The following is a 12,761-nucleotide window of genomic DNA, read 5'->3' on the forward strand; positions in this document are numbered from 1 at the left end:
GGCAATTTTGGTCCTCCATACTTGTCAGCCCCATTTCCTACATGAACCAATCGGCTCCCTCCAACCACTGGTGACTTGTCCAGGTGTGCCTCGTTGTCTCGTCAGTTTGCTTGTACTTTCCTGCATTGCTTAATTGCTTGTCTCAGGTCACGTGAGGTCTTCGCTACACTTTTTGTTTTTCTGTCTTGCTTTTTAGGAATTTTCAAGTTAGCATTTTGATTTTTGACTTTTTTTTTTTTTTTTTTTTTTTTTTTTTTTTTAAACATCCATCTTTCTGTAACTTCCTCTATTTCGATCCACCTTCAGGTACGTGTGAATAATTGGCTGTAAAAAACGGTCAGTTTTCAACTTTAAAGCGAGTCAGTTTGACTCGAGCTCATGACTGGCGTTCCTGAAAATTGACGTAACAGGAGAGGTCGTAGACCATGTAAATTGCAGAACACGCTTCAATTCAGTTTATGTTGTTTTTGTTCCAAGGGGGTCAGTGTGACTGACCCAGGTACCGTGATACGACGCCATTACCTGGTATTCCTTGTCGCTGCGCCTCAGAGCTTTGATGTACAAGATTGAGGAGCTGAGCGCCAGGCACATCTGCATGACGGCCAGCAGCAGCAGGACGCCGTTGAGGGCCCTCAGGAACATCTGGAGATGCGAACAGGACAGGGACCGTTTATCAAAGGGGCTCGGATCAAGAGGACATTTTGGGGAAACGGCTGCAAGCGTGTTTGGAGAAGGTGGAGGAACAGTAAGTAATAAATAATAATAATGATAATGATGATAATGATAATGATAATGATGATGATGATGATAGTTTGGATGGTTGTTCGTCTCTGTGTGCCCTGCGATTGGCTGGCAACCAGTCCAGGGCCAGCTGAGATAGGCGCCAGCACCCCCGCGACCCTTGTGAGGAAGAAGCGGTCCAGAAAATGGGTGGATGATGATGATGATGATGATGATGATGATTATTATCCTCATAATCCTCATAATCGTCATAATCCTAATAATCAGCATAATCCTAATATTAATCATCATCATAATCCTAATAATAATCATCATCATAATCATAATAATAATCATCATCATAATCCTAATAATAATAATCATAATAACAATAGTCATCATAATCCTAATAATAATCATCATAATCATAATAATAGTCATCATCATCATCATAACAATAATAATCCTATCGGAATGAATAGAAAACAAAATGTAATGCCACACGATGACCTCTCATCCAGTAATGATGAACATTAGGAGTATGCTCAATTGTGTAAACTATCAAACATTTTTCAGTTAACATGCTAACATTTTTTACTGAAAACAAAACGGATGCCAAATTGAAAACTGGACTTTTTATGAATTTACTTGTAATTTAAAAAAAAAAAATCTTTCGGTCAAGCCCTACTGCATAGTTTTCCATCTTTGCATGATTTCAGCAATGATCTCAAACAAATCTCTGAAATTGAATTTACGTGACGAATACGTTTGAATACTTACAAGCGTCAGTTTGATTCCCTCCCAGCATCGCTTTTCAAAGTACTTCTCGTTGGGACTCTGCGTGGGCTTGTCGGTGGTCCAGTCGAAGCGGTCGTCGTATCTGGGCTCGCACACGTCCCAGATGTCGATCACGCCGATGTTGATGGCGCACAGGATCAGGTTGGCCGTGGCGAATAACACGCCGCACAGGTTCAGAATCGTGCTGATTATCACCTAAAAACATAATTCAGACTTTTTGAAAAATGTCATTTTTCAAGGAAACAAAATATGGGGTTGGTGACAGCCAACTTGGTTTTGCTAATAGTTGCTAATGACCCGGAAGTGGAATCTCTCGTTCTCTCACACACAATTTGTGTAAATTTTGAATATATTTTGCAACAGTTATTGCGTTAAATTGAAATCGTTTTGCGTTAAATCGCAGTCGTTTTGCGTTAACTCACATTCGTTTTGCGTTAAATCGCAATCGTTTTGCGTTAAGTCAATAGTTTTGCGTTAAATCTCAATTGTTTTGCGTGCAGTTGTTTTGCATTAAATCGCAATAGTTTTGCGTGAAATCGCAGTCGTTTTGCGTTATATCGCAATAGTTATTTCACGTTATATCGCAATAGTTATTGCAATATAATGCAATAGTATTGCAATAGGATTGCAATCTGAAATATTTTTGCCATGTCCCCTACCAGGCTATGTAGCAATTGTGATTTAATATAAGATTATTTTTTCCAATATCCTCTTTCACCCCCCCCCCCCCCTTTTTTTTTTTTTTTAACAAGCAAGCCATGATCTTAACGACTGTTTACATTCCCAAGGAATGATGTCATTCGTGGTTACGACTTGGAGCAAATACTTGCTTGCAGTCCCTACTTAAGGCTGCGGCACAAAGAAAGCCAAAATCCACAAGCAGACGTTGTGATGTCGAATCGATGAAATTTGCCCTTGAGATTGTTATATAATGTCAACGTTGCGCACAAACGTAAATGAGCACAGAGTTTGGGGCGATTAGCCACGCATAAAAACAGAGCATACAACAGCACTGTACGTTGCATACAATATTTGTCTTAAAAAAAACAAAAACATTCTCCTCACCAGGCATCGACTTGGGAACTTCTGAGACAAAATGCAGATGATGCCGAAAAGCACAAACTACAGGAGAAGCAGAAAAGAAGACGCATTAGTCATTTTCATCACAATTTCAAGCACTTCCCTGAACTTGTTTTTACTTTGGTACGCCAAAAACATTCACGGATCGATTTGATCTGCTGTATAATTACAGTAAACTAGACTAAGTGCAATTTCTGGAGAAATTGCGTGGGAATGCTGAAAGCTGAATGCTAAGATTTGAATGCATGTGGAATGCTTATGAAGTACATTGAGAGATAAATTATGAAATGATGACCTCCTAGTTACTGGACAATGGACTTTATCATGCCAACGAGCAGTATCAAACACCTGGTAACGATGATAAGTTACATGTATGGAAGTGGGTGTGGAAAGTGACACTTAGAAATAGTTCATGTTCTATCCCATTGAAAATGAATGGGGAAAAGTTGATATTTAACATTAAATTGTGTGAGTACTGTAAGTAATGTGGAAAGAGATGATATATACCCCGAAAGGTGTGAACTTTTGAAGCAAGTTGAAATTTGAACAGTGTAAATCGGAAGAATTATGTAGGAGTTGTTACATGGCAAAAAAGTGTGGAGAATAAAAATCACAATAACATATGTGGGAATGCTGAAAAGCATTCCCACAATAACCAAAGAGCAACACTGCTGCTACATGAGCAATACTGAGCACGTATTTAAACCACTCACTCTTGGAAAGAAATAACACCAAATTATTTGAATACGTCAAGTAAACTTTTTGATTTTTTTGACATGACAGCTTGTCGGCGTTTGTTGCGCTTACTTACCACTGGTCCCATCCACAAGGAGAACAAATTGACACTCATGTTCCACCAGGGGTCTGCGTAAATGCCGAACATGGGAATGACGCCGAGGGCGATGGTGATCAAGCCCGTCGCGATCTGCAGGGCCTACCATGGGAAAAAAATAATAAAAAAATCACACCAATTTGTCATTTCAGGATGATGTTGATAAAACACCCCATCCCGAGGACACTGAAGAACAATTAGCAAAAAAAACCAAACCTTCTATTGACTCTATTTTTATGCTGATTAAATTTGCAGTTTTTACCTCCAAAAAATGATTGTGAATCATTAAAATCACAATTTGTGATTGAGATTGGGCTCATCAACTAGTGGTGGGCGGGTCGATCCAAATATCGACATTATCGATACCGGATCGATACTGGCACTAAAATATAAGCTAACTAGACTAAGTGCAATTTCTGGAGAAATTGCGTGGGAATGCTGAAAGTTGAATGCTAAGAACTGAATGCTAAGCTGAATGCTTATGAAATAAATTGAAATATAAATTATGTGAAAAAAGTGAGGAGAATAAAAATACGAATGACGTGTAGGATGCTTTCAGCATTCCCACAACTAAAATATGAGACAGTCAAAAACATTCCCACCCCTACTAACTAGTGCAATTAGTGTGAGCTCTCACCCCCAGTAGGGCTTGAGAAGAGCCCATGACAGCCCCCATTTGTCGCGAAGCTCCGCAGCACGAGGGGCTGTAGCACAGGTCCTTGATGAGTTGGCACAAGGGAGGCCAATGACTTTTGGGGTTCGACGTCAGCGTCAGCACGGTGACCCCGGGAGCTCGGGTGATGGTCATTGGCATCCTGCCTCAAGTCTGGAAGGACAAGCAACAATACAGTCAATCTCTGTTTTTGTTTTGTTTTTTGTGGCAAACCTATCCAAATCTTATTAGCTGCACATTTTCACTGTTTTTGTGCTCATGGCAAAGCAATGTCTAATATAAAAATGTTGCTTTTGTACCATCTTGCTGCCAAGGAACTACGTTAAGGTGAGGGAAGGAGATTTCATTTCGTAACCGTGTCTAATAACAAAAAAAGTGCTTTGCTGCCACCTTGAGGCATCCATTGGCAATTACATCAGTCGCATTTTGAAAATTGCACCTGAAAGCCCAACATAGTTAATTAACATTTTGTCTGTCAGAGCTTTTTTTTTTTTCTGGAAGTGTTCTTGAAAGTAAAAGAAAAATTTTGCACTGTGGTCACATGTCATGTCATGGAAAATCTTGTGCAAAGTGATGACTAGTTGACTAGTTCAATTCTTTCAACAAAAAAAGATTTTACTTGTATGTAAATTTTCTCTGTGTTCCATATTTATCGCCTTGGTCTTCATGGCCTTGCAGACATCATCACTATCGGGTGGTGCCCAGTATTTTGGTTTTGTTTTTTGTTTTTTTCCCCATTTACAAGTTCCCCATAAATGAAAAATGAGAAGTACGAAAAGTATTTCAACCAATATAAACAGACTTAATACCAAAAACATTAAATTTAGCCCTAACATAGTACATGTATACTGTAGATATGAAACAATTGTATTTATTCACAAGTGAATACTTTATTTTCATTTTTTTAGGTGAGGATGATACACGTTTTAATAATTCAATTGAGTGGATATTTCATACGTAAGGAAAGCAAAAAAACTAATAGGATTTCATTAGTTACATGGAGACCATATGGTGTGTTCAAGACTAATGGGGATCAAGGGTAACTATTTTTCCAGGACGGACTTCATTTTTGATTGTAAAAATTGCGTAATATTTGCCACTTCACTTCCGCGTTACTAAATGGGGACGACAAAAAAAATAAAAAATCCCTGACTCAAAAGAGAGCTTGTTTATGGTAGATTGTTGAAAGCACAAAGTAGAGCAAAGTCACCATTTCCTAATCAAAATCAGAGATTTTTTTTTTACTGGGCGGAAGTCGGGAGTTGCGCTCTGGTTGCATGTTTGTACACAGAAAACACGTCATTAAAAAATAATAAAAAGGCCTTTGCGCATATCATTAAAACTTTCCGATGTGTTTCGACGCTCCCATTAACTTAAATACATCACAATAATCGGTGTTTTATTAGTGTTAAATCAGCCGCATAAAACACACATCATCATCATCATGAACAAGTTCCATATGAAGCAAATGGCGACATGTCAGTTTTGTTTGCAAATTTCTTGTCCAAATGTTAACGAACTTACCTTGTTTTGGTCGGAGACAGACGTGCGCAACCAACAATATGGTGGAGCTTTGGACAGACCAACTGTCGAGTGTCGAATTTAACCTCATGAATGGGCAATAAAATGTTTATTAACCCTTTGCGGACCCAACTTTTATAACAACATGGCTACAACAACGCGTTCTCACAATATGCAACTTTTTAATATAGAAAAATGAACTGAAAGCAGCAATATGAGTATATATTTATTTTTTTTGTTGTGATTTAAAAAGTCGACTTGCCGCCCAGTTTGATGACTACAATACCCACAATGCACTACGCGGAAGTACCCGGAAATGGAAGAGAGCAGCTGTGGCACTACTTCCTGTATCTTGCCAGGGTGACATGCCGCAGTTGCAAAATGTGTTAGCGCCATCTCGGAGTTCATTCTTCACGCGTGAGACACGTTTTAAACTTTAATCACTTGCCTACTCTCAAGGTTTGTGAATATTAATATTGATAAATTAAAAAAAAAAAAACTTTACTGTACATCACATTACGAAAGTGCGACTAGTGTGCAGGTTCATAATTTCGTTTTTTTCTTTTTCTCGTCAAGATGACTTCCCAGGAGGTACGCCTGTGCGGGCTTCTGCTTCGGGAGCACTTTGGAGAAGTGGTGGAGAAAGTGGGCACAAATCTGCTCAGAGCTGGAGCGCAAAATCTGAGGAGCATCCTTCAAGAAACTGGGGTCTCTCTGGACTTGGTACTGGATTTGTTGACGATGACGCAAAATGTATCCCATATCTACAGCTCTTCTCCTCATGTCAAATCTATTCATATAACCTTAATCACAAGAGTCTCAAATGGCTTCACAGGCCTCACTGTACAAATATTAATTACATCTCTTGACCTAAACCCCTCCACATAGGAAGGCACAGATATTCAAAGTCAGAACTACAAAAATGTGATGCAGACATGTTGACCATGAAGCCATAAGAACTGTTATTTCATGTTAACAGTGATGTATTATGTATTAATTGTTTTCGCAATTTCCCGGGTGTCATTAAAATATCTTGAGCCGCTTCAGTCAAAATACTTCAAGCCTGAAGTGCACACGGGCCCCCATGAGGACAGTAAAAACATGACTTGTATTTTCATTTTATTTTCCTGTTCCTGTGTAGTGTAAAATCCAGTCCAAAAACACCTTCAAATGACGGTTTTAAACCTAATTTCTTGAAATAATGCTTGTCACGCAGGTGAAAAAGTCGCTGTGTGTGCTGGTGCAACATGGATTTTGCACGTTCGGCCCGGGTCGCAAAGGACCCGGCAGCCCCAGCGAGTATTGCGGCAGCTGCCGCCTCATCCTGCGGATCCTCCGCTACCCGCGCTACATCTACACCGCCAAGACGCTCTACGGCGACACCGGGGAGCTCATCGTCGAGGAAATGCTGCAGAGGGGCCGCGTCACCATGAGCGACATCGTGAAAGCGGTCGCGGATCGCCTCACGCAGACCATGGAGGGTCAGTAATGCCATTTTTTTTTTCAGGGCTCGACTGATTCATCATTCATATTAGCCCTTTTCAAAAATAATGGTCATTGGATGGCGTTTTAAAATACATATGTTAATTTCCAGACGATATATTAATATTGATGGAAGGTCCGTCACACTGTCAATGACGCCAATTTCTCTGAGGAATGATGAATGACGGATTAACGATTACAATGGGATATTTCTTGAAATATTGACGGATTGTCACATTCTTAAATCGCCCGCGTATGAGAAGGGCAACCCGCAGAAAGTTTTAGCCAAGTTTCAACGTTTACACATGGACACACTTTTCTTGAGGTGATTCCGTGTTTATGAGGAAAATTTTCAAAGCAAAGATGACCAACATATCAGCTCTCATATCAGTTGAAACATAAATTTCAAATGTAACTGTGTCAAAGTTGACGGTTTGACATCTGAGAAAAGTAAAGTGCACTAAAAAACTAGCCACTAGATGGTGCTAGAACTGCATGAATAGAAAACAACTTTTTTAGAACAGATGTGCTGCTTTTAATATAGACGATATATTGTGGCAGTATTAATATCGCGATGTCACGATATTGCCGTTACATCGTGCCCTATTTTTGTTTGCTAATCTGCGCGTGTCATTGTCCCACATGTGACAGAGGGCCACAGCATGGACTACACGGAAGTGTCGTCGGCCTTTTCCAAACTGGTGGAGACGCATTTTCTTCAGCGCTGCCCTCGGACGGCGAGCAAAGCCGCCGCCGATTCGCCGGAAGGTCCCGCGAGCGCCGAGCCGCCGGCCCCGGAGAGTTTCCCCGACTGCTACACGGTGCCGCACGTGACGCTGGTGGGACGAGGCAAGAGGCAGCTGGAGGATGCAGAGGAGCAGAGTGTCGCAAAGAAGGCCAGGATGGATTCGGCGGTGGGTCTGACACTCGCTACTTTTTGTCTCTTCAATATGATTACTCGTATGCATACACAAGTTAGATTGTTCATTGACAAAATGTTGTCCGGGTGCTTCGAGTGGATTCTTGGCTATGAGAATTATTGCGACTCTACTGGGAATTAAGCTTGACTAAATAAGAAAATAGTCATAAAATATGACAAAAACAAATCTGTCTAATATTAATTTAAAAATATGTTGGGTAAAGAAGTATGTTGGGAGAGTGGCGAAAAATAATCACATGCTCCAACATACAACAGCAGCCAAAAACATCACAAAATGTGCAACTCATGTAGCATGCCGCTAAGGTTTTTCCTCACATGGGCATTTATTTATTTATGTATTTATTACCTGGTAAGGTAAAAAAGATCAAGCTTACTTGCCTCAATGTCACACATTAGTTGCCATGATTGCTACTACTGCTACGACTACTTCTTCTTCTTCATCTTCTACATCTTCTTCATAATTTTCTTCTTCATCGTCATCATCATCATCATTGTCTTCTTCATCATCATCATTGTCTTCTTCATCTTCATCATCATCATCATCATCATCATCTTCTTCATTATCTTCATCATCTTCTTCTTCATCATCTTTTTATTCTTCATCTCTGTTCTAGTGGATCCGCATATTCGCCGTTGGCCATTAATTGTTAAGCCTGCTGCGTTTGTGTTCAGACTCACGGCGACGAGGGAATTTACTGGCAAGTCAACCTCGAGCGATTCCATCTGCACTTCCGAGACCAAGCCATCATCGGCGCCGTAGCGAACAAGATGGACCAGGTCAGGCGTTTGGCGCGCCGACGCTCGAGTTGCGTGTGTGCCAATCGGAATGTTTTATATTGGCGCTTTCGTATCAGACCAGCAGTGAGATCGTAAGGACCATGCTGAGGATGAGCGAGGTGACCACCTCGCCCGACGCCGCCGCCACCAAGCCCCTCTCGGCCAACGAGATCTTCAGATCCCTGCCGGCTGCTTACAACATCCACAGACAAGTGCTGGATCAGTATCTCTCTCTGCTGGTGGATGACCCGGTATGACTTCTTCCTGTCGGTTTTTACGGTCCTGATTTTTACTCACGAGAAATGTTAGAATCCTTGTTTTTTTTGTTTTTTTTTAGATGGAGTTTGTGGGCAAAGCTGGCGAGAGCGGAGGCGGGATGTACGTTGTCAGTATCTTTTTCATGGGAAAAAAAAATATATATTTATCCATCCATCCATTTTCATTAACCTCTTGCTCCTCACAAGGGTCGCAGGGGGTGCTGGAGCCTATCTCAGCTGGCTTTGAGGCAGTAGTCGGGGTAAACCCTGAACTGGTTGCCAGCCAATCGCAGGGCAGACAGAGACAAACAACCATCCACACTCACCAGCACACCTAGGGACAATTCGGAATAGATATTGATATATATTTATTTAGTCTGCCTTTCACCCAAAATTAACTGGTAAAGGCTCAAGCTTACCCACAACCCTGAGCGGGAGAAGCTGGATGGAAACTAGATAGATTAGTCTAATGGGGTATATTCCACGAAAGAGGCGGGACTTCCGTGTTTTTGCACATGAGGTTTGATTCCGGTTCCGAACAGAATCAACACTCGTTCGCAAAAACAGTCCCGCCTCTTCCGTAGCATACACCCCACTGACACAAGATGCGAATGATTTCCTTGACTGCTGTGTCAGATTTGCACCGAGTACTTTCTAATCTGGCACGGGCCACGCTGGAGTCTGTCGTGCAGGAGAGGTGAGCTCTTGTTTGAATTCTCCACTTGCGATTGAAAGATCCTTTCCATCCAAAAATGTGCTTCGAATCCCATTTTTTTTTTTTGGCAGATTCGGATCCCGATCGGCGCGCATCTTCCGCCTGTTGCTCAAGAAGAGACACCTGGAACAGAAGCAGGTGGAGGATTTTGCCATGATTCCCGCCAAGGAGGCGAAAGACATGCTCTACATGCTTCTCTCGCAGAACCTGGTCCAGCTGCAGGTAAACAACGCAGTTTCCCGTCCCGCACACGCTATCACTGACACAGAGAATTGTTGTAAATATTTTTATGAAAAAGACCATAAAGAAGACAATGTGGGTGTAACTGGACATGATGACATGTTTTGTGCAAAAGTGGCATCAAATATTATATACAGTACATCAAATAGCTTTTGATTTCAGTAAATAGGACCTTATAATGCTGCAATTCAAAAAATATTTGCAGGTGTTTTTTGTGTGTTTTTTTTAACCTATAAGAATGTCTTGAAACTCCGTTTTGTGAAATAACTTAAAACTGCATATTATTGTAGGAAAACCCCCCAAAACTATTCTCATTGGGAGGTTTGTTTCCTAATGCAATGAAGGTGCATCCCTCGTGTGGTGCCAAATCTGTCCAGATGTTTCAAACTTTCATGTTCTCGCACAGGAAATCCCAAAGACTCCAGACTTTGCGCCATCTCGCACTTTTTATCTTTACACCGTCAACCAGCTCTCCACTGCGAGGATGCTGCTTCAGAACTGCTACAAGGTAAAACTGCTCAGCCCTGATAGATTTACAGCTCGGGGGGGAATCAAGAGACTGAAACATTTTACCTTTTATGCAAATGAATATATGGGAAATAATAGTAATAATTTTTAGGGATGTTTATGTAAATAATATTTTTTAGGGTTTAATTGTAATATTTTTTTTTCTCTAGTGCATTTCAATGTGTGACTATTATACGCAAACTTTGGAGTTCAGTAAGTAAACAAGCTGTTTATAAAGATTGGTCCAACTTCTGATTCCAGCATTATTATACATTATCCATCCATCCAGTCTAGTAAATCCAAAATAAAAATGTTCACTTTACTCATAAATAATAGGGATTTAATGATATCCATTCCAAACGTCATGATACGATATCACGATATAAAGGTCACGATATGATAATTATCACGATATTGTGGGGAGGTTGGCAATACAAAAAAAGGTCACATTATTGTAAAAACAAAACAAAAAACAAAACATAATATTGTGATTTTGTTCATACAATGCATATAAACAACCTGAAATCTCTAATATCAATTAATATTGAGGGAGGCACTTACACAAGTAGGAGTAATAATTGAGTTCCTCCACATACTGACTCGGTTCACAAAGCATATTATGTGTGCCTTCATCTGACCATCACAGTGGATTTTAAAAATAGAAGGGCCAAAACATGCCTTGCGAAAATTAAACTGCACTAAAAAAACTAGCCACCAGTGGGTGCTAGAACTGCACAAATGGTAATCAACCCAACTTTTTTTTTTTTAGAAGATGTGCTGCTTTTAATATTGTGTTATGATGACAATGATATGTCGTGGCAGTTTTAATATCGTGATATCACAATGTTGCTGTTATCGTTACATCACTAATAAATAAGTAGCAAAATCAGAGAACCTGATGATTTTGCAGTGGTCTCTTCCTTTCTTTTTTCCCCCCCCAGAGCTGTACAAAACCTGCACTTGTCTCCGTGTCGAAATGAAAACTTTCGAACTGTTTGCGTGCAGACGGTGGCAAACCTCATCCACAGACGTCTTTTTGAGACATCCAACAGCAAGTGAGCGCGTCGCGGTTGTCGATTCCGTCGCACGGTGTGCGGGCGACGGTCCTGAAGGTGTCGTCGTCCTTTGATCGACAGGCGTCTCCTGGAGAAGTCTCAGCGCATCGAGGCCATCCTGGCGTCCCTGCAGGCCAGCGGGGCCGAACCGGAGCAGCTGACGGAGGTGGAGGAGATGATCACGGCTCCCGAAAAGCAGCAGCTGGATTCTCTGCGCCTTCATATTAACAAGTAGGATCGCCGGAGCACGTCGGCTTGTCGGATTCTCCTTGATTACCTTTTCGTGTTTCCTTTACCAGGTTGGATTCGGCGGAGAACCAAGTGGATGAAACCATCTTCCTGCTCGAATGTTACATCCACACCACCGCCTCTTCCTCGAGTTGAGTAAACACCTTTAGAGTATTTACAGACTGTGTCCAAATGTCAATCATGGTTTTATTTTGGTCTCACTTGGCAATCATGATTGTCCAATAAAATTTGAATGACATTGCCCCCCCGTTAAGAATACATGCTGATTTTATTTAATATTTGGCAGAATAAAATTCTAATAAGTGATTAATTTTTTAAAAAAATTTAATGAAATAACTGTTTCTTTTTTTTTGTCCTTTAACACTTACAACAATAAAGATATGAATTACAGGCAGAACATTTGACTGTTGTTCACTTCAAAACAGAGAGAAAAATCAACAAAAGTGGGCCAGTTTGTTTCAGTGTCTTATTATCTTTGTCTTATGTGCACGGTTATTATTATAGTTTTGGATTTTTTTCATTTTAGTAAGTTTTTGTTTTTGTTTTTAATTTAGTCAGTTTTAGTTTTCAAGATGGTTCTGTTAGTTTTTATTAGTTTTAGTTGTTTAATAAATACTTACTTTTAGTTTAGTTTTATTTAGTTTCACTATTAGTTTTAGTTTTTGTTGTTTTTGTTTTTTTTTAATTTGCAAAATTGGACATTCAAATACTCATACCTCACTTCCTGTTCATTTTAGGGTACAGTTATCAAAGTATTTATATTTAGTAAGTCAGAAGATGCCAGTAATGACTTGTTGTAAAAGGTAGCACAAGCGTAACAAATTAGAACTTGCTGCAAACATGATGATGGGACCAGGCAGGGGGAATTCTATTTATAATAATATTGGGAAAAAGTAAAAATAAATCCCTCTCTCT

At 40.3% G+C, this 12,761-nt stretch overlaps 1 protein-coding gene across 4 annotated transcripts; it reads left to right on the top strand.

The window, feature by feature from the left end:
* Positions 1-246: 246 nt before the first annotated feature.
* On the top strand, positions 247-12,243 carry polr3c (polymerase (RNA) III (DNA directed) polypeptide C). Of its 4 annotated transcripts, XM_077525857.1 has the most exons (14): positions 247-306; positions 478-745; positions 6,201-6,347; positions 6,841-7,105; positions 7,758-8,020; positions 8,719-8,823; positions 8,901-9,074; positions 9,161-9,212; positions 9,717-9,777; positions 9,867-10,017; positions 10,442-10,543; positions 11,548-11,597; positions 11,679-11,828; positions 11,897-12,243. In XM_077525857.1, exons 2-14 carry the CDS (start codon positions 557-559, stop codon positions 11,979-11,981), a joined length of 1,794 nt encoding a protein of 597 aa, XP_077381983.1. In that variant the 5' UTR covers positions 247-306; positions 478-556; the 3' UTR covers positions 11,982-12,243. The 4 variants fall into 4 exon arrangements, with proteins under 4 accessions (XP_077381983.1, XP_077381986.1, XP_077381984.1 ...); XM_077525858.1 differs by having other exon boundaries at positions 257-745; XM_077525859.1 differs by lacking the exons at positions 247-306; positions 478-745 and adding an exon at positions 5,921-6,083.
* The last annotated feature ends 518 nt before the right edge of the window (positions 12,244-12,761 follow it).

The sequence above is a fragment of the Festucalex cinctus genome, chromosome 7 (assembly GCF_051991245.1).
Source record: "Festucalex cinctus isolate MCC-2025b chromosome 7, RoL_Fcin_1.0, whole genome shotgun sequence".
In the NCBI taxonomy this organism is placed as follows: Eukaryota; Metazoa; Chordata; class Actinopteri; order Syngnathiformes; family Syngnathidae; genus Festucalex; species Festucalex cinctus.